The sequence below is a fragment of the Wyeomyia smithii genome, chromosome 3 (assembly GCF_029784165.1).
Source record: "Wyeomyia smithii strain HCP4-BCI-WySm-NY-G18 chromosome 3, ASM2978416v1, whole genome shotgun sequence".
NCBI classification, from domain to species: Eukaryota; Metazoa; Arthropoda; class Insecta; order Diptera; family Culicidae; genus Wyeomyia; species Wyeomyia smithii.
Genome location: NC_073696.1, coordinates 217,614,194 through 217,637,583, shown reverse-complemented (window position 1 = coordinate 217,637,583; position 23,390 = coordinate 217,614,194). Strand labels below are relative to the sequence as shown.

Sequence of the window (23,390 nt, the reverse complement as noted above, 5' to 3'; positions counted from 1 at the left end):
GATATGCGTAAGATTTTTTGCTATTTTGAGTGGCTCACCTGGGTAGCATCCTATTCAGCAGTTGTTCAGTCTTTTTGCGTTCCATGTCGAGTTGTTCGGTTCGTTCTCGTATCAGCTCCTCCAGGTTGTTGGAGTACTTCTCAAGCATTTGAAACATCGTATCTACAAAGTTAACTTTTCTACCGTGGTTTAATTGCTTAAAACGTTCGCAAATCCTGTACGGTAGGAAAAGAAAAGAAAATCGTGAAAAAAAAAATCGAATATTAATTACGGTTTCCTGCAGAAGCGAACGGAATTAAGTAAATGAGATAAAGCTAATCATTCTTACGTTACGAAATCCGGTCTCATTTCGGGACTCTCTGCCCAACACTGTCGCATTATGTTGATGGCCTCCGGTGGGGCAGCACCTTTCGACACGGACGGACGTATCAGTGGAGGTGGTTTTTTGATTTTCGCTATAATTTCCTCGGGCGAAAGTGACAGCATGCAGTACGGTTCGCCTCGCACTACCACCTCCTGCATAATGATCCCGAAAGCGTACACATCAGCGGCCTGCGAGCCGTATTTCGAGTAGCCCTTGGTGCCCCGTAAGGCTTCCGGTGCGGTCCAGAGCAAATCTTTGGCACTTTTGGGCGGAGGCGTAATACCTTGCGCATCGTAGAAGCTCGGCATTCCGTAGTCGGTGATTTTAAGCACCCATCGAGCGTCCACCACGCAGTTACGGGACGACAGTGATCCGTGCACCCGAACTGGCGACCCGTGAAGGTAGCGCATCCCTCGCACCAAATCCGTTAGTAAACTAAGCCGAAAGGACCAGTCCAGTTTGATTTCGTCCATTACGAGCACATCCTGCAGTGAGCCACGCGAACAGTGCTCGTAAACCAGAGCAGTGCGGGTCGGTTCGTTGAGCCAACCTGCAACCGGAGGAGAGACGAGCAAATGGCTTTTGAATTATGTCCTAATTAGGTGCTCTCTTTAGTGTTTAGTTCGTAACATTCTTTATATTGCGAATAGTAAAAATGTAGGTACACCGTTTTCGCGTGATATATTACGGTATTTATATTAATAATTAATAATTAATAATTAATAATTGGGTGGGTTAAACAAGATTAGTAGTAGAATCAAACTTTCTGGCAAGTGTTTTGAAAACTGAATGATATGTGATTCTAAACTTTGGAAGCAGTCCGAGTTTGTTTTGTCAAGCATAAATTTAAAGCGAACCAACTGAATATTGGACTTTTAAAGCGAGTGTATGTTTTCTGACTGGCAAACCATTCTGTGCCATGAAGTTATAATTACCATTTGAACCCGATTCGGAATGGTGATGATAAACTACAGTGGTAAGTTACATCGATTTTGTGCGTTCAATAAAAGTTGTTCTCAAAAATATATGAAACACAGCGCATTAGAGGTAGCCAACTGATTAATGCTAGTACTGCAACTGGCCGCTGGCACACCAGTCCCCACACTGAGTGTTTCTCTAGATTCCTCTTTAATATGCCCGGGGGTCATTTCCGGTGGTCCCGAGCTCAGTCAAGCACAGTGCCGCAGTGATGAGTGCTTTTGATGACGATGCCAACTGGCGAAATTATATGGCATCATATCGGAGCGAGTCGGAAGCAGATTTATTTCGTCTGCAGTTGAAAGCATTTTGGAGTGATTTTTTCCCAGTTACAACAAGAAAAAAAAAAAACGAGATGAAAAAACCCCACCTATAACGGTCTGTACTTAATGCACTCTACTGGATTCTAGTTACTGCCAGCCCGGTTAGTAGAGAGAACTACCAGAGTGAGTGCATGTATGCTTTTTGGCACAAGTGCACTGTTGCTGAAAGCTAAGATGTAACTGCACTTGCAGGTTGGATTCAATATTTTAAGATTTTCAAATGAATAATTTGTGCCGAATAAACAGCAATTGTGCATTTCTGACTTTGACAAACATAAATTTCTTCACAAGGCTTTGCAGAAGTTTATTTTGAAAAAATAATCATGAATGACCATTGACCAAGAATTTCTAACATTTGTTCCACTCCTACTTACCTAACGATCATATCCGGTACATTTTCCTACAAATTCGGTTATTTTATTTAGTCACAGAACTGAAGTCCACCTATCACCTTCGCATGGGCTTTCAGTGGATGATTTAAAAATTCCAAATGAGCTGTTTCTAGAGAGTTTCGCATACATAACTACTCGCTTATTGAAGCGGTCTCTACAAGATAATATTTAACTAATGACTGATTTTGAGTAGCCTTAGAAATTTCGATGTTTCTGCAACGATGCAAGTGAACCAAATTCTTCTTAAAATTCTTCATAAAAAACTGCAATTTATTTAGGTATGTTTTTAAGTTTATTTATACTAAAAAACAGGTTAAGAAATATTTGAAGCTTACACAATTGACAAGCTTGCACGAAATTCCCGGAAATTGAGAACAGTGTTGTAAAATTCAAATATTCCAAAGTTTTATACGGACTGAAACATTCAATCTACTCCCGATCTAGATTATTTTATTTATTTATTATTTTAAAAACAGAACAAAATATCAAAGTTCTCGGTTAAAATAGCTTTAAAAAGCTATTCTATCTCTAAATGCAGGAAATCAGTCTCGATTGTTTGTGATTGGTATGAAATTAGCTCTTGTTATTATTTATTCATTCTTGTTTCATTGAAAGGAACTTTTTGAGAATTTTTAATAACTCGAAATCTACTTGTTCAATGGGAATAACTCTCAGGAAAAAGTTCATCTATAATTTATTTACAGGAAAAAGTATACTGAAAGAAGAATTAAAATAATAAACTATGACGGATTAAGGGACCTGCATAGCTGCAAAGTTACAGAGCCCGCTTTGTCAAACGGATGATCGTGGGTTCGAATCTTAGTAGAATCAGGCCATCCTATGTCAACAAGGACTTAAGCAATATGTTTATTCTCAAGCTCCCCCTGTCGGTTTCCCTCTTTTCAAACAGAATTCTATAAAATCTTGGTGTGACTTTCTCCTAGCAAAAATAATTCCCACTTATCAATAAAACTGGCCAGAAGGATGCACAACGAAACTTCTCCAGGGAATTATAATTGGCGATATTTGGTAGCAGGAACGAGGCTTGGCATGGTTGAGCAGTAAGCGTGTGAAAAGAAGGGTAAAATCGCCACGAACAGTCATCGGGCGCGGACGCGTTTTCATTTCGCTCCGCAATTTAACTTGTATTTTTATTTTTTTTTTTTTACACCTTGACGGCGTCGCGAGTGCACGTAAGCAACAATTTATTTATTTATAAACAATCTTTGACCGTCGCGCTACCGCGTGTATCTAACCTTTTCTCGACAATTCGTACTCGCCGCGTAACAATTTTTAATCAGTGCTATGGAAAAGTGTGGCATAACCAACTGTACTTCGACCGACAACCGTTTCCTGTGGAAATGCGAAGGAATATGCAAAAGGCACTTCCACGCTGCCTGCGTAGGAACCCGTAGAAACCAAGAAGAACTACTGCGTTCATTCATGCTGCCCTTATGCATAGAATGCCAGGAACAGTTCATGGACCAACTCCAACTGAAGAAGCTCATCCAGCACCAGAAAATTTTAACAGAAAGTATTGAATCACAAATCAAATCAAATCATTCAATAATCAGTCAACTTCCTAACCTGACTGTAACGCACGACACACTGGACAGTATCAATACACTGCTTTCTGAATTGAAGACGGAAATTAAAAAAGTAAATATTAACACAAACAATGCGTCGGCAAAAACCATAAATCGCATTTCGACGCTGTTCGGCGAACTTGGCCATGACTCCATATCGGACATATCGGACATTAGCAAAGAAAACCGGCAGCACACAAAGAACATACAACAGCACCTGGAAAAAGCATTTACTAATATAGAATCAAAAATTGACAATATGGAACACCAATTAGAAGCTATACAAAATAAGAAAACAAACTGCAGTACAACGGCGCAGGAACTAATTAATGAATTAAAAGCGCTCAAAGAATCGAATTCACTCCAGCCAAAAACAGACAATCATCCCAGTCTGGCTGAAGAACTTCGCCTTTCGTTGCCACTTCCAGAATCGGACTCAGAAGAACACCGTACTCCAAATTTCACATCAGGCTGGCGCCTAATTGGCAATAAAAAAGTATGGAAGCGCGACTGGACTGAATATGACGCCAGACAGCGTAAAAGACGCATGCAGGAAAAGCAAGCAGAAAAGGCCGCTCGTAAACGTATGCAGCAACGCAAACGTCAGCAGGAAAACTCAAACCCTATCAGCATAAGTAACACCTATAAACACGGAATAAACCATTTCGCCTGCAACTCAAAGAAAATTGCTGAAATGCCAAAACAACCACTACCCTCGGACAAAGACCTCCTGGCAGCTGCACGCGTTCAATTTGCTGGGCCGCCGAATTCAGACATAACATCAAAATTTATAAATTTCCAAAAAGGCGAAACTATCAACCCATATCGGACAGAAAAAAATGCAACTAACAATGAAAATTCTGCACCGGCTCCTGCCAGCAACGCCAGCATACAATCAGCACCGCAAGACAGCCAATTTGAACTTGACCCCATGCGTCCACCAATCGTCCGACTTACGCAGCAATCATCGAATGGCGACGAGCGCTTTTTGAAGGCTAGACTCCGCGACCCAAAAGTAATGCATATTACACGCCTATATCTCGCATACATGAAGGACCAACCATCATCTGTATGCGTAGAAGGAATGACACCAACCAGTATAAGAATGCTTCTCGCATCCGAAGGACTGCCGACATCTCCAGAACAGCTCCAACGCGTCTTTATTGAAGTCCATCAGGAATATGGACTCACGCCAGCCGAAGCAGTAGCCGACCTTCAATCATATCGTCATTTTTTATCAAATGAACGCACGCACCGTCTTCAACAACTTCGCGAAAGTGTAAATAAATTTAGTACAAATTTTCGCAAGTAAGGACGCCCTCTTCTGAGGCAGAACCATTATATTTAAACATAAGTAATAACTTGACTAACACTTCTTCGCTTCCTCGACAGAATGCGACTGAAATTCTTATCTATTGTCAGAATTTCAATCGCATGAAAAGCCCAAGCAAAATGAAAGAAATTCAACAAAATCTATTGTCGTCATCTTTTAAAATAATTTTAGGAACTGAAAGTAGCTGGGACGAAAGCGTAAGAAGCGAAGAAGTATTTGGAAACAATTACAATGTATTCCGGCACGATCGGAATTTGTCTACCAGTCAAAAAAAGTCAGGCGGTGGAGTCCTCATTGCCATTAATGTAGACTTTACTTCTGAAGAAATAATATCCGACAAATATAAAGAATTTGAACACGTATGGGCCAAAGCATTTATTGCTGGCGAAGAACATATCTTCTGTTCTGTGTACTTTCCACCGGAACATGCTCATAAACATTCGTATGAATTATTTTTCAAAACTCTAGAATCTATTATGTCTAACATGAAACCAGAAGTAAAACTGCATGTCTATGGCGACTTCAACCAACGTAATGCAGACTTTATTGTAGACATTGAAAATGAATCTATCTTACTCCCAGTCGTAGGCGAAAACGAAACACTGCAGTATCTTTTTGGCAAATCCTCAGAACTCGGTCTATATCAAATCAATCATGTCAAAAACAAACAAAATGCTTATTTAGACCTATTATTCACAAACTGCACTGAAGACTTCTGTGTAGATGTATCATTGACTCCCATCTGGAAAAATGAAGCATTCCACACAGCAATTGAATATTCAATAGTAATGAATAACACTTCGTACCCCAGCGACTGCGAGTACGAGGATGTACCGGAATACCACAAAACTGACTTCGAACAAGTCAAACGTAGACTTCGCATAATAAATTGGCGTAGTATAATTTGTAAAGAAGGAAATGTCAACGAAGAAGTATCAAAATTTTATGAAATAATTAATCAAATTATATCAGAAAATGTACCTCTAAAGAAAAGAAGACGAACGAACACCAACAAATATCCAGTGTGGTTTAATCCACAATTGAAGAACCTAAAAAATAGAAAACAAAAAGCACATAAAATATACAAAAAAGACAGCAATAGCGAAAATCTTCAAAATTACCAAGAAATTTGCTGTCAACTTGACGCAGCCATTAAAATTGCACATGAAGAACATAATCGTAAAATCGAACATCAAATCAAGTCTTGCCCTAAGAACTTCTTCAATTACGTAAAAACCAAACTAAAAAGTAACAACTTTCCATCACGAATGCATCTTGACAGTAATGTAGGACAAACTAGTAATGAAATATGTAGTCTTTTTGCCACTTTTTTTCAAGAAATTTACACCAAATATGAAGAAACAGATCGCGACCGCGAATACTTCTCGTATTTTCCTGAATTTTCGAATTCTTTATCTGTCAATCAAATATCTGAATTCGAAATTCAAAACGCACTTAAAAATTTAGACGCTACGAAAGGTCCTGGACCTGACAGAATAGCTCCAATTTTTCTCAAAAATTTGGCAGAAGAACTATCTACACCCTTACAACACCTTTTTAACATGTCCCTGAAGAATGGAATTTTCCCAGAACTCTGGAAAACCTCATATTTAGTGCCAATTTTCAAATCTGGCGCTAAATCTGACATTCGTAATTATCGTGGAATTGCCATTATTTCATGCATTCCAAAATTATTTGAATCAATAATTAATGAAAAAATCTTTCAACAAGTAAAACACCAAATTACAACTCAACAGCACGGCTTTTACAAAGGCCGATCAACTACCACAAATCTTTTGGAATTCATAACTTTCACTCTGACTGTAATGGACAACGGTAACCACGTAGAAGCTCTTTATACGGACTTTAGCAAGGCATTTGACAGAATCGACATACCATTATTACTCTTCAAGCTCGAAAAATACGGAACTGAAACAAAATTTTTGGAATGGCTGCAGTCATACTTAACAAAACGAACACAAATAGTCCGCTTTCAAAATTCCTTTTCAAACCCAATAGAAGTAACTTCTGGGGTTCCTCAAGGTTCCCACCTGGGCCCTCTTCTTTTTATATTATACGTAAATGACATTTCCTTTCTTCTTAAGTCAATACATGTGCTTGTATATGCTGATGACATGAAGCTCTTTATAGAAATAGCCAATGCAGAAGACTTCGAAATATTCCAGAATGAAATTAATGTATTCTACACTTGGTGCAACAAAAGCCTATTACAACTCAACATTAAGAAATGTAATTCAATAGCCTTTAGCAGAAAAACAGTAACACCACCAACAAACATTTTCTTAGGAAACCAACCAGTAGAAAAATGCAAAATCGTTAGGGACCTAGGCGTAATCTTAGACTCCAAACTCACATTCATAGAACATTATAATACAATTATCAACAAAGCAAATAGTATGCTGGGCTTTATAAAACGCTTCGGCCACAATTTTCAAGACCCATATACAATCAAACTATTATATATTACATACGTCCGACCAATTCTGGAATATTGTAGCATTGTATGGAATCCCTATATTGCCACACATGAAGAACGCATTGAATCTGTCCAAAAACAATTTCTTTTGTACGCGCTTCGTAAGCTAAATTGGACATCATTTCCCTTACCATCTTATGAAGCACGCTGCATGCTTATAGACATACAAGCACTTAAAGAACGCCGCGATCTTTCAATGCTTTATTTTATCAATGACATTATTTCTCAACGCGTGCAATCTACTCAATTATTATCACAACTAAATTTTTATGCACCCAGTCGTCAATTAAGAAATCGTAAAATATTTTCGGAAAATTCTCACAGAACAAACTACTCAAAAAATGGCCCAATAAATCGCATGATGCGTCACTATAACCAGCACTGCGAAAATATCGACATCACCATGGGCAGAAATCAAATAAAAAAACGACTAACTACTGGAAATAATGTATAGAATATAAGAAAACATTGTATTATTATAACTGTAGTCTACATTTGCTTGACGAAATAAATAAATTGTAAATTGTAAATCACATTACACACAAGCACTGATCAAACTATAATAAGCATGTCATTTCTCAATAGCGGTATTACTAATGTGCGGGATACAGAAGACACCCGGGCATATCTTACATTAGATCAACGATTCTTGTCGCAGTGAGGAAGTCCCTACAAGAAAAAATGATGAAGCTACATTTGGTAATTCAATTTCCAGTTCTTAAATTTGCTAGAGGACCAATTGTCGCTGAAACCGTCCCACTGGTGGCATGAGGTCTTTCAAAAATGATATTTGTATGTCTAAATGATAGAAAGTAGCGAAAAAATGAGAAAATCACTTTGGTTAGTTCTTATCTCAATCTGAAAACTCTCAAGCTTGGAGGAGTAGAAATTCCATTCAGTGAACAGGTTAAATACTTAGGAGTTATCCTTGATGCCAAGCTAAACTGGAATGCACATCTTGACTATGCAATCAACAAGGCGGTCAGGATAACCATGATATTCCCTACAAGGTATGCGAAACGTCGCGTACAGACTGGGAAGTCGGAGTTCCTGATATTTTTCTTTATGATATTGATATTTTTTTTTTGATATTGATATTTTTTTTTTGATATTTCAACGATATTTTTCACAGATGGCTGAAAAATAGGTACCAAAACTGGTGCAGGAATCTTCGGCCCTGGAATTAATATTTCAGTGGCAATGGGACACTGGTCAACAGTGTTTCAAGCAGAGATTTTTGCAATCCTTGAATGTGCGCATGTGTGTCTGACTAGGAAATACAAACTTGCAAATATTTGTATTTTCTCTGACAGTCAAGCAGCACTGAAAGCACATGATGCTTATAAATGTACATCCAAGATTGTCTGGGAATGTATTCTCACATTGCGACAGCTATGTCAAACAAACTCAGTAAATTTGTGTTGGGTTCCAGGACATTGTGGCATTGGTGGGAATGAAAGGCAGACGAACTTGCAAAACAAAGATCCAACTCACAGTTTATCGGCCCAGAACCTTACTGCGGTATATCAAACTGTGCAGTGAAAATGGAGCTTAAACGCTGGAAGGAACAAAAGGTGATAACCAATTGGTTGGATGTCAAAAAGTGTTCCCAATCTTAAAGATTCATCACACCAAACGAGAATCATTCGGAAAAGCTCCTAGAGCTCAACAAAAGAGCTCTTTGTACATACGTCGGGCTAGTAACGGGGCACTGTCCGAGTAGATAGCATTTAAAGAACATTGGCCGGGTTCAGGATGATATCTGCCGCTTTTGTAATATGGAAAGCGAGACATCGGAACATCTGCTGTGCAGTTGTGGTGCATTATTTAAACGCAGATCAAGGTTTCTTGGGAATTGAATTTCGAAATCCTTAAAAATCTGTTCACGTGCAACATTGATGGCCCCCAATATACACTACACACAGACACACACCACAGGCTCAGCATGATTTGATATTGGCTGCGCGTCATGCGTTGAACTGTTTGAAGGTCGATTTTGAAAAGTGACCAGAATGACAAGGTAAACTCAATGCTCACCTAATGTTTTGAATGTATCTTAAAGCATTTTTTCTCAGCTTTCCAATGGTGATGTTAAATTTAAAATCGGTGGTTGCAAACTTGCTCAAAAACACGTTTTTTCTGATGAAATCCAAGATGGTGGCGAGATCCAAGATGGCGGCCAATTTTTCTCTACTTCAAATGAAAGCTCTATCATTCCTCTTGAAAACGATTTGTTGGTTGCAGGGGGTTCAATGACAAATTCAAGAGAAATAAATCCATAAAAAGGTCAAGAATTGCTCAAAAATCAATTTTTGTAAAAACCGTTTAACCGATTCGTGCCCGAGGAGTCCATCAATATGAACTAACCAAAGTGGTTTTCTCTTTTTTTCACTACTTTCAATCATGTAGACACAAATATATCCTTTTTGAAAGACCTCATGTCACCAGTGGGACGGTTCCAGTGAGAATTGCTCAGAGAATGGTTGAACAAATAGAACAAATTTCATACGAGAAGAATTGTTGAAATTGATGAATGACGAATTTTACTAAAATTCACAATGAATTTAAAATTTAAAGATTCAAGCAGTGTTCATCACATATTGTTATATCTAGGGCATATTTTTTTAGAGTCGACATTATTTGTAAAAAATATATTATTTTAATTTTTTTTCTTCTAGAACCAGATATCTAATTTTGATTTTGAAAACGGTGTTCATTTTTCAAAAAAATATTCTATGAATTAAAATTTCAAATTTTTTAATCAAATTTTCCGTAGTTGATTTTGAATTTTCCGTGTGTATGTGCAGATTTTTATTCTCACTCACTTTTCTCAGAGATAGCTGGACCGATTTTCATGAAATTAATTGCAAATAAAAGGTCTTGGTGCCCCATAAGACCCTATTGAATTTCATTGTGATCGGATTTTTAGTTTAGGGGTTATGTATCAAAATGTAAAAATCATGAAACATCATTATCTCAAAAACTACTCTACCGATTTGAACAAAATTAGTTTCAAAGGAACGGGCTACCTGAAATACCTTCAAATTTTGAATTTTATGAAGATTGAACTTGAGGTTCAAAAGTTATGAAAAAAAAACGTGTTTTGAAGACTGTTTAATCTCACTCATGTTTCTCTGAGATGGCTGGACTGATTCTCATAAAATTAGTGTCAAATGGAAGGTCTAGTTGCTCCATAAGACCCTATTGATTTGTTTTGCAATCGGACTATTACTTTGCCTGTTATGTTGAAAAATGTGAAATCCAGCTATGAAAAGGAACATATTCCGAAGACTACTTGGACTCACTCACTTTTCTCAGAGATAGCTGACCCGATTTCCACGAAATTAGTGTAAAATTGAAAGTCTAGCTGCCTCATAACACCCTATTGAATTTTACTGTAATCGGGCTGTAACTTCGTCTGTAATGTACCGAAATGTGTAAATTGTGAAACTTCATTATCTCAGAAACTACACAACCGATTTGATCAATATTATTATCAGATGAGCGGGCTAGCTGAGGGTTAACTGATGAACAACACAGGTTAACAGAATCTAAAAGTGGTTGTCTTTAAATTCAAAAGGGTGTCTAGGGTCAATGTTTGGTTTCTATGCATCATCTCGATTACTGAAATATCCATATTGAGTATTATTCGGTCATTTTCGACTGTTTCCTAGAAGTTGCCATTTAGCAATTTTAAATGGTGCCTGACGTCAATTGTTAGCTCCTTGCATCATTCTGGTTCCAGAGATACTCATATTGGATGCCATATGTTTATTTTAGGCTGTTTTTCACAAACCGGTAGTCGCCATTTTGGATTTCAAAATTGTATTTAAGATAATTTCTGGCCTCTATGCGTCTTGCTGGTTAAAGAAACACCCATATTTGGTGTTATTCGATCATTTTCGCTTGTTTCCCAGGAACCGGAAGTCGCCAACCCAGAATCCAAAATGGGGTCTGTGGTCGATTTCAGCTGCTGTGTATCATTCTAGATCCGGAGATACTCATGTTAGACGGGAATCGGCCATATTTGGCTGTTTTCCAGAAACCAGAAGTTGCCAATTCAAAATAGTGTCTGAGGTCAATTTTTAGCTTCTTGCAACATTCTGGCTCCGGAGATACTCATATTGGGTGGTATTTGGTCACTTTGGGCTGTTTTTCAGAAACCATAAGTCGTCGTTTTGGACTTCAAAATTGCCTGTGAAATCAATTTCTGTCATCTGAGCGTAATCCTGCCTCCGAAAACATTCATATTGAATGGTATTTGGTCATTTCCGGCTGTTTGCCAGACACCGGAAGTAACCATTTTAAAATTCAAGATTGTGTCTGTGATCAATTTTTAGCTTCTGTCCATCTTTATGGTTCCGGAGATACTCATGTTTAATGGGAATCGTCCATTTCAGGCTGTTTTCCAGAAACCAGAAGTTGCCATATTACAATTCAAAATGTTGTCTGAAGTCGATTTGTGACTTCAGTGCATCATTACGGTTCCGGAAATACCCATATTGGGTGGAATGTTGTCGTTTGTCGCTGTTTTTCCGAAACCGAAAGTCGCCATTTTGGATTTCTTAATGGCATTTAAAGACAATTTCGATCGATTTTAGCTCCTGTGTATCATTCTAGATCCGGATATTATTATATTGGGTGGAAATCGGCCATTTTGGCTGTTTTCAAGAAACCGGAAGTTGCCATCTTACAATCCAAAATGTTGTGAAAGTTTGGATGAGAAAGGCTGGGTCTGACCGCTAGGTGGATTAATTTAGGTTATTTTAATTTAATTTATCATTCTTTTCTGATTTCAAAAGCGGCGAGCAGAGATTTCGCGTCTACAGAAAAAGTTTTTATGTCCGTTTTTGGCCACCCACGTGCTTATGTGATAACAGGATCTGACGAAATGAGCAACCAATGCAGAAGATCCTCGTTAGCGCTTTTGCGGGATATCTTCCTAGTATGATATTCTCGATATCTGAAGATAAAAAAAATATAAATATACCGAGAAATGGAAAATAAACTGAAATATTCACCGCTTCCATTTTTTGTTTTTAGCCTCCTGAGCCTCTTCAGAAAAATGCCCTATGGGGACCAAAAAGTACTTCATTACTGTCGAAGGTTTACCTGTAGCTGTAGCTTATGTTCCCGCCATTTTTCAATGCTTACAAATGTATCCGAGGATATTTCTTGACTTCTGTTAAGCTAACGATAACTGTAACCTATCAGCACATAGAACACGATTAAATATTTTTTGCAGTATAAAGCATACTATTCTGCTATTACTATTTAGTTTGCCTAGATATTTTTAAAGACTACTGCACTGAATATTTTTAAAACTACATTCTACAATAAATCAAACAAAAAGACTACTTACATACCCTAGTAATAATAAAAGTTTTTCAGCGCTAAATGCAGCCAAAACAGCGCTATAAAACTTTGATAAAACCAGTTTTGTTACTTGGGTACTCTTACATACCAAAGTGTGTACCTTTAATTAAAAGTCTGAAGATAGTTATTTCATCGTATGAAACTGTCACGTGCGTAAAATTGCGGAATTTTGAGATGGTTGAGGTGAAAGTATTCCCAAAAATATCGAAATATGTCAAATAACTTTTTTATTTTAGGAGATAAAAAATAACAATGTTCAGCATAGAGATGCATATTAGGATGACTGATAACTTTGTAGAAGGTTTGGAAATTCGCAAAAATCTGAGAAAAAAGTTATAACGACAATTGTGATTTTCAGTACCTCTTAATAGAAAACTTTATGTTGCTCGTAATATATAAGAGATAGAAACATAATGTCTTCGGCAAAGTTTATTGTTTTGAGATCACCTAAAATTATGCCCATGCGTCTATCTCAAGCTGATAAAAAAAGTAAATTTTCTATCTCACTTTTAGGTGAATTGATCACTCATCTTCCTGCATCTGAAGATGTATTTTTGAATGTTTTGAAACTTCCCCGAACATACATTATGGCTATAATCAACATATGAAACGCTATTTAATTAATCGCACGAAAACGGTAAAATAAAACACTGTGTAATGGCTCCATTTTGAATTTTTGAGAAACCGGTAATTGTTGTGGTTTTTTCGACGCCATTTTGTTTCGAGGCCAAATATCAAAATTCTAAGAATTTGTCCACATATTGGCATCTTTTTACCCATCTATTGAAAAAAAAAACAGATCTTAAATCGGACAAAAACTGAGCTCAAAACGGTGATTCTACGAAACCGGGTTTGGCATAGTTTTAGTATATTTTTCACAAAGCAAAATAATATCGATTATTTTTTAGCGTTAATGGTAATTCGCTAATATCTTAAAGTGGTAGTCAAATTATATCTTATTTTGAGTAAAAAAGTCTCAGAAATCTAATGGTAGGTGTCTGATCTACGTAAAATGTCTACCATTACCATTAAGAGCGGCTTGCAACAATGTTTGATCTTGAGCGAGCGGCGTGGCCCTAGTAGGGCAGTCTACCTAAACAATAACACTACAAACAATCGAAGAAAATATATTTCGGAACATTCGGCACGGAACTAGACAACGAAAGACGGCCCACGAGTGGAAACTCGATATCTGGAACTTTAAGGGGTAATATCCACCAAAAATTTTTGTTTTGCCTAGAACCAAAATCTATATCGCCCAAGTACGGATCGTAACTCAAAAACTTTGAGGCTTTGTTAACTAGTAGAAGTTACCTGGGATCGGACGCCAACCGCGTCAAAGTCGCTGAGCATCGCATGTGTGAAAGAGAGCTAGGCGCAGCCTTACATCAGACAAAAAAAAAGAAAAAGAGGAAAATAAGGCCCAGGAAGGACAACTTTACGGCGCAGGGATAGCTGACTGAAGGCAAAAAAATATTTAGTGGCTTTATTATTGCGATTCTTAAGATTTATAGCATTTCGAAACTTTAAACGCGTTTTTCTCGAAACCATGTTTTCAAAATCGGCGAGCAGTAAACTGAAAAAGTTTACATACGATTGACTTGAAATTTTAGCTGTAGTTTCTTCATTAGATTATCTAGTGAAGTACACACGATTTTAGCGTTTGATTAACAACAACAAAAGTTACAAACAATTCAAGTCGATTTTTTTGTCGAAAAAGAATTTTTTTCCAAACCGTTACCATTTTATGAAGAAAAATTTTAAAAATATAATCATGTGTACTTCACTAGCGACATTTATGTAGATTATGGAAAAAAATGTTTTGGTTATAGGTGGAGTTGGGCACGACTTCTACTGCTGCTTGAGTAGTTGCTATGTTGCTTGAGTAGTTAGAACCCCATAAGTTCGGTATTGTGGCTCTGCAAGAGATATGTCGCCAAGGCCTGTGGCGGCAAGGTCCAGTTCTACCAGAGCGGTGGAGCAACCAACGAGCTGGGGACGGGTTTTTGTGTGCTGGCCAGAATGCAGGATCGCGTGATCATCTGAAAGGCTATCAACGAGAGGATGTGCTTATTGAAGATTAAAGGTCGTTTCTTCAACTACAGCATCTTATCAACAAGCACCGTCCGCACGAAGGTAGACTAGACCACGAGAAGGAAAACATCGGTGTTACGCGCAATTAGAGGCAACGGGACATCAAGATCGTTATCGGGGATATGAACGACCAGGTTGGTGGGGAAGTGATGTATAAACCGGTGATAGGGCCTCACAATCTACACATCGACACGAACGACAACGACCAGCGATACATCAACTTCGCAGCTCCCTGAGGTCTGGTGATTAAAAGCACCTTTTTCCACGCAAAGATATCCAAAAGATCACCTAACCACCGAACATCAAATTGACCACATTCTAATTGATGGTCGCTTTTTTCTTAGCTTCATCACAGAGAAACACTCTCTTCGGGGTGCGGATATAGACTCAGACTATCACCTAGTAGCAGAACATGTGGGCTGAAAACTAATTCACACACGGCCAAAACGTCATCCTCGGCCAAACATCCGGCAGTTGCATAACCTGCAGGCTGCCGAGAATAACCTTACTACCTTCCACGAAGAAACTATGTGGTTCTACTCTCGACGATGGATATGACATGCTATGTTCGGCCATCGAAGAGGTCTCAACCGCGGCACCAGATGAGGTAACATTGAGCCATTGCCATTGAGAGAACGAAGCCAAATATCGACGAGCTCGAAATGAGTTGACCACAAGTCTGAGGAGAAAAAAACGCCAGCAGGAGGACAAAGATCGTGAAAAGGTCACTAAAGAACAATCGAGTCGCAGGTAAGGATATATGTACTGTCGCACAGTGGAACACTTAGAACATCAAACCTGATCATAATTATTAAAAAAAAATTTTGCACTGAAAACGAATCATATTGTGATAATAGAAACTAATGATTGGATTTAGATAAATTTTTGCATGGAGTAACCCACCTTCAAGTGATGGATGACATTTCTTTTAATGAAATACTTGAGTTTATCGTGAAATGATTTTTCAGTACACATTTCAGTCGTTTGACAAAGTTTCATTTGGGTAACCAAGGCTACAACTATCCAAGAAGCGAAAAATAAGAATTTCTTGATTATTTTCACATAGCGATAAAACACGAGACCGGAAGCATCCGGAAGGTTTTTCTTCGCCATTATAACCAATAATATTAGCACTTTCACGTAATATGAGCCGTTCAACCGGATTTTGTCGGAAACATAACTTATCCCGTTTTCAGTTAACTTATAAAAACAAATATTTTGAGTTTTATTATATTGATTTTGACAAACACCTGGGTATTTGAAGAGACTAGCATACATGCTAAGTACACATTTCTGTTCGATTAACATTCATTAACAATCTCCATCGTTGTTTAATTTAAAAATCACTTGTTTTCATCTTCGGAACGCTATATTTTAGCTCATGGTATCAAAGCGTCATTATCATGCACAAAAAACTGTTGAATTGCGGTCGGTTCAAGACCAGCCTTACATCAGACAAAAAACGGTTAAGACCGTAAACATAACTTTTAGATGTTGATGAGCTGTCAAGTGATCAAGCATACATCACACTTCAAAATGAAACACTACAATACAAAGTTGATTTACTTTGAATTTTTCACTTATGATCAGGTTTTAAACGTATTTACTCCTATGTGTGTCGACACTAGCAACGGCACTCCACTGTGTAATTTTCAGGATTTGAGAGGAAGAGAGACTACCGGAGGAGTGTATAGAAGGAGTTTTATGCCACATTTATAAAAAAGGCGATCGGCTACAATGCAATAACTACCGAGGCATAACGTTGATCAACGCTTCTTACAAAGTCCTTACTCAGATTCTGCTTCGTCGTCTTTCTTCTTTAGCAAAAAGATTCGAATGGCAGTACTTCACGGGTTTCATGCAAGCACTCGCTACTACGGATCAACTCTCCGGCAGATCCTTTTAAAATGCTTGTACTCCCGGCACAACGTGCCCACACATCTCGTCTTCGTGGACTTCAAGGCAGTGTAAGATACAGTCGATTGAGATCAACTATGGCATATAACGCAGGACGGTTTTCCGTATAAACTGACACGACATATTGGAGCTATGTATCTTGGATCGAGTGATGTGTTACGTGTGCCTATCGGGGACATTCCTCAATCTCTTTGAAGCGTGCAGATGGTTGAGATTAGGGGATGGACTATCCTACACGTTGTTAAACAGAGCTCTTCAGGGTGTAATCCGACGAGCGGGCACCGAAATTAGAGGCACGATTGTCAGCAACGTTGAATAATGGGCTAGGAGAAATAAACGCGTCAAAAACCAAGTGTGGAACGGACGGTGATTTTGAACGACGGCGATAAACTCAAAGTGGTAGATGAGTTCGTGCACTTGGGATCTATGGTAACCGCCGACAATAACACTACTATGGCTTTTTCCAGGAGGAGTATACGGCGTCGCACAAAACAGACGATGTACAGAACCGCAATTAGACTAGTAGTTCTCTATGGATGTGAAACCGTAACGCTGCTCTTCGTACTAATAAATCTGAAGGTTATTCCACTGGAGCTGCTCTTTTAGACATAGAAAAAGCATTCGACAGTGTTTGGCATAAAGGTTTAAAAGCAAAAATGTCCAATTTCCGTTTACCTCTTTACATCACAAAAATGATACAAAGTTACTTGACAGACCGCACTCTTCAGGTTATCAAATAGTTAACCTGAGTAGATCTGATAGATTGCCTGTTAGAGCTGGTGTACCTCAAGGAAGTATCTTGGGCCCAGTCTTATATAATATTTTTACTTCTGATCTTCCTGATTTACCACCAGGATGTGATAAATCTCTGTTTTGCGACGATACAAGCATTTCCGTAAAAGGAAAAAGCCTTCGTGTCATATGCAGTAGGCTGCAAAAAAGTAGACTGTTCCGAAAATTATAAGTACATCTTCTTTCTTGAATAAAACAAAAAATACAGGATTTTTCGGGTCATTTTATTCTGAAATATAGATAATAACTGTTTTCTTTCCAGTTTCAATTCAAGTTGGGATTATCTTTCGTAGGATACGCGAGTTCTCTAACTTTTCTCTTAACACTACTCATAAGCTTTTGCACAGTGTGTTCTCCGACCATTTTTACCACTTTAAGCCAATCTTTTTTAAATTTTTCAACATTGTCCGCTGGTTCGACATATTTCCTCAGCTTTGCCTTGGTCAAAGCCCAAAAAGTTTCAATAGGGCGAATTTCAGGGTAGTTTGGAGGATTCATCTCCTTTGGGACACATGTGACATTATTTGTTTTATACCACCCTATTGCATTCTTAGAGTAATGGCAGGAAGCAAGATCGGGCCAAAAGATTGGAGGATTGTTATGCTGCTTAACCATGGGTAACAACCTTTTCTGCAAACACTCTTTCACGTAAATTTTACCATTCATTGTGTCATTCGTAATGACTGGACGAGATATTTTCCCACATTCACAAATGACCTGCCAAACCATTACCTTCTTGCCGAATTTTTCGATATAAATGGCTTTCACTGGTCCAGGGACATCCTTTCCCTGCGGTGATGTATAAAATTGCGGTCCTGGCAGAGTCTTATAGTCCAGTTTCATGTAGGTTTCGTCATCCATGATAACACACCCCATTTTTTTGGTCAGAAGTTCGTCATAAAGCTTCCGAGCTCTCGGTTTCACAGATTCAGCTTGTTTTGGATTTCGTTTTGGTTGCTTCTGCTTCCGACGGGTCTGCACACCCATTCTTCCTTTGGCACGCATAACGTTACTCGCCGAGGTTCCAAGCTTTCTCGCCACATCTCGTACTGATACTGAAGGATGCCGCTTGTAGTATTCCTTAACCTTTTTGTCCATTGTGGGATCAACAGGCCCGGGTTTTCTACCACGTCTTGGGGCATCAGTAAATGTGCACTCTTCACAATACTTCCGCAATGTGGTTTGAACTGCTCCGACACTTATACCTTCTTCACTGGCTAATTTTCTTATAGACCACTCACGGTGCCCCAGATGTGCACAATTCGCTTTCTTTGCTCGGGAGAAAGGCCACGCATTTTCAAAATTTCGCACTTAATGTTAGAAATAATTACAGCATCTGTTTCTTTTGGATGAAAACAACAGGACGCAGCCAACGTTTGGTTGAATACTGCACGTTATTTGAAATGACGGTTGATCGTAAGTGTATTTATAATTATCGGAACGGTCTATAGATATATTTTCTTCATATTTGCAGAAATGGAAGATTTCTCCTAATGCTTCAAAAACACAATTAATTATTATTCCTCATAAACCAATAGTTTCTTTTCTCAAACCTACCAATAATCATGTTGTTAAGATGAACGGTGCAATCTTAAATTGGTCTGACAAAGTAAAATAGTTAAATATTTTATGATAAAAATCTTACCTTCAAGGAGCACATTGAGAATATCCGAGCAAAGTGCAACAAATATATGAAATGTTTGTATCCTCTTATCATCAGAAATTCTAGACTTTGTCTCAAGAATAAACTTTTAATTTACAAACAAATATTCAAACCAGCAATGTTATATGCAGTCCCCATCTGGATAAGTTGTTGTACAACCAGAAAGAAGATGCTTCAGAGGATTCAGAACAAACTTCTGAAAATGATATTGAAGCGTCCTCGCTGGTTTAGCACGAGTGAACTAAGCAGGCTTACTAATGTGGAAACATTAGAAAATATGTCAAACCAAATTATCAATAAGTTCCGACAAAAATCGTTGCAATCCTCAATAACAATGAGTAGCTCACTTTATAGTCAGTAAGATAGGTGTAAGATTATATTAAGGTTTAATTTTAAATCCCTTTTTTCTTGACAAGTAGGTTTACAATTTTCCTACAATTATATTCACTTAACTGCGGAAGCAATTACAATCTTTTAATAAAATAAAGGTTAAAATATGTGTAATAGTGTTGATATGTCACCGTTTGTGGCAGAACACACAATAAGAATTCAGAATAAATATTAGGTTATAATTAATTCATCACAAAACATCCGCTTCCTATTAAAAACAAAAACTTAACGCTGCTCACGGAGGATAAACAAGCACTAGCCGTATTCGAGCGGAAAGTGTTGCGGATAATATTTGATGGAGTACAAATCAAACCGGAGTGTGGCGCAGGCGCAAAGCAGGTATTACACGAAGCAAATATTTGCTATTTTTGGTACGGATTTTATTTTGTGCAAATAAAAATCGTACCAAAAATAGCAAATATTCGCTGCTTAAGAATCTCGAGCTGTAAGTACCTCCAGGCACCAGAAATAGAGGGTCCCAACGTGTTAGGTGCATCGACCAAGTTGAAGCGGATCTGCCTAGGATGCCTAAGAAATTGACGATGAGTAGCCTTGGACCGAGGAGAGTGGAAGGAAAAAATGTGAATTTTTGGATTAGAGCAATTCCACAGAAAACGGGCAACCAATTTAATCGACCATATATAATTTGGCTGAAACTTTGCATAGACGTTTCTATAAGTGAAAGATGCCATTTTGTGCTATTGGTTGAATTTTTTGGAACACGACTCATTTTTAAGAAGCTATTGAAAATTTTTTTTTTCCTGTATGGACTTCCTCACTGCGACCAGAATCGTAGATCTATTGTGAGATATGCCCGGGTGTCTGCTGTATCCCGCACTTCTGTTAATGGCAATACCGCTATTGAGAAGTGGCATGCTTATTATTATTGTTCATCAGTGCTTGTGTGTAATGTGATACTCTTCCTTACACGCTTACTGTTCTACTATACCGATACTCGTTCCTCTTGCCAAATATCACCAATTATATTCCCTGGAGAAGTTTCGTCGTGCGTCCTTCTGGCCAGTTTTATTGATAAGAGGGACTAATTTTTTGTTAAGAGGAAGTCACGCAAAGGTATTGTAGATTTCAGCGTAAAGGAAGGGTAACTGGTGGGGAGCCTGAGAATAAACTCATGCTTAAGTCCTTTTTGACATCGGATGGCCTGGTTCTACTAAGATTCGAACCCACGACCATCCGCTTGACAAAACGGACTCTGTAACCTTGCGGCTACGCAGCTCCCTTATTGAAAAATGCTATTTTGGGAAGATATTAATGATTACAAATATTTTTGGGGCCAAAACGGTTTGCTTGATCGATGTGACGTCATCGGCGAAGTTTTAGATAATAATTTTGTCTTAAAAAAAAAACATACACTCTAAAAAAATATTATAAGGTGAAAGAAAAATTAAAAATAATTATCTAAAGAAGCTCATTTGTAAAAATCCAAATAACTTTATTTTCATGATTTCTCCATGAACGAACCGATTAAATTGTTTAGGTAATCTTTTGTACTTTTTATATAAAAAAAAATAGATTTTCAAAAAATGAACGTTTTTAGATAATTAATTTTAAATTTTTCTTTTAACTTTTTTTCAAAAAATAAATAGTTTTTGCTTAGAGTGTTTTTTTTAGGAAAAACTTAATTACTATCAACAACTTTGCCGAAGACTTCACACCGATCAAGCAAACCGTTTTGGCCCTAAAAATATTTGTAATCATCAATACCTTCCCAAAATATCATTTTTCAATAGCTTCTCAAAAATGAGTCTTGTTCCAAAAAGTTAAACAAATAGCACAAAACGGCATCTTTTGCCTATATAAACGTCTCTGCAAAGTTTCAGCCAAATCAAAAATGACAATTTAAAAAAAATATTAAAACTGGGACGCTTTTTGTGGAACTGCTCAATATTGAAGAGAGAGGCAGGTTGAGAGAGAGAGAGCAACCAGTGTGAGTGAATGAAGGAGTGACAGAATAGAGCAGAACGACGTGAAACATGAAGTGTTTTCGTGGAAGGAACGTACAGTTTAAATAAACCGTTGCATAGTTTAGTCAATGGCCAATTCGTGATCAACATTCGAATTGTTGATTATCGCTTGACATAAAGTGGAGTGCCAAGCGAAATCGACGAATTTTGTAGCAGTAGGGCTCAAAAGTTTCGACTCCTCAGAAAAAGTTCCCATGCAACTTTGCAACATGTTTAATCAATAAAAATTCTATTCCAACAGACAGATAGACACACTCGGTGGACTCTTCCGTTGCATAGTCTGAAATAGCATATTTTTGCGACACCTAATTGCCGAAATTTATGGTGATATTAGATACCTTAATTGCTGATACTAGAAAACCTTATTTCCCATGGGAAACAACGGTAGCCGGGTGACAGCGAAATAAGCAGGCAAAAAAGAATAACGATAAGGTTTTCCAGTCCCTGGTCCCTGGTCCCTGGTAAGTCCCTGGTAAGAATTCGAAGGATCATCTACTGTTTTTACACTTCGGTAAAATTTTTAGTAAACAAGGTAAACTTTTTTCAATACTATAATACTCAAATTCGTAATAACCCTGGTATTTTTGTTTGTGTTTTGAGTTAAAATTTTTTGTATTCTTACTAGTTATATATTATAGGTCGTTGTTTTGAACTTGTGTACTCGGGTTGAACACTTCAATTGTAATTAGCACTGTTTTGTTCAGTTGTTTTCAGTTTAAAAAATAATTTGTCCTATGTTTTTCTTCACATAAAAGAATGACCTAATTGAGATCCACATTAGTTGAAGGAAACTATCTCTATTTTAGCGCTTTAATGTCTCATCAAGCGTGATCTTGCCACTTATTGGCAATTCAAACATCGATATCAACACTTGTGGGAATAGCAATACAAAAAATCCCATTAAGTTGTTGAGCTGTGAACATCAATATTTGAATCAACCAGCAAATTTTCTATTCCCAAGCGACACTCTTGCTCTGTGGTAAAATCACATTACAATATTATAACAGCAACATAGTCTCTGTTTATCGCTGCACTGCAGACACACGCGCACACACAGAGACACACACACACACGTGCAAGCTTACAACGCAAATTCAATTAAAAATGAAAATTGCATCTCGAGTGACCGGCCCGCGAGGGCTGCAGGAGCACGAGAAGCTACACTTGCCGCAGGCATCTCGGATCGCATGCTTCGGGCCAATTTTATGCAAATTGGGTGGTAACGGACTGTTCGTTGGGTGAGCACAAAAAAATGTTATTGAATGAAAATGTTACAGTTCGCTTGCCCTTTTTAAGCCTTTGTGAAGCATGCTGGGTATACAATAAAATAATACGTACGGAGACGCGGGTGGAAATAACTATGTAATCTGATTTCCCTCCGCTGGTCTACTGTGGACCGGGTGCTTTCAGGTTCGGGTAGGTGAATGCGAAAAAAGACGGGGTTCACTGGAAGGCGCAAAACTGAATTTCATTGCCCGCCTACATCTGCAAGTGCTGAGCTGTATTAGTTTTATTTAACTTTTTTTCCTGAAGTTAGCCGTTTTCTATACCATCGAACCCTTACATAATGAGAGTTTTTCTCGCTCTTCAGTCAACAAAATGATAAATGGTTATGTCGACCGATGTAAAAAGAAAGCGGAAAGAAGGCCTCATAACAGCCTTGTGTAATCAAACTGCGCTTGTTCAGTACTTTTTCGTTG

General features: G+C 37.9%; 1 protein-coding gene across 2 annotated transcripts in view; it reads right to left on the bottom strand.

Moving 5' to 3' along the window:
* LOC129732346 (uncharacterized) overlaps positions 1-23,390 on the bottom strand; it is a 273,336-nt gene that overhangs the window by 31,206 nt on the left and 218,740 nt on the right. For both annotated transcript variants that reach the window (XR_008729244.1, XM_055693154.1), the window contains exons 10-11: positions 329-914; positions 39-215 (exon numbers count right to left, since the gene is read on the bottom strand). Coding sequence is in view for 1 of the 2 variants with exons in the window: in XM_055693154.1 (XP_055549129.1) it covers positions 39-215; positions 329-914 (763 nt within the window). In the remaining variant the exon portion in view is untranslated. The remainder of the gene's footprint in view (positions 1-38; positions 216-328; positions 915-23,390) is intronic.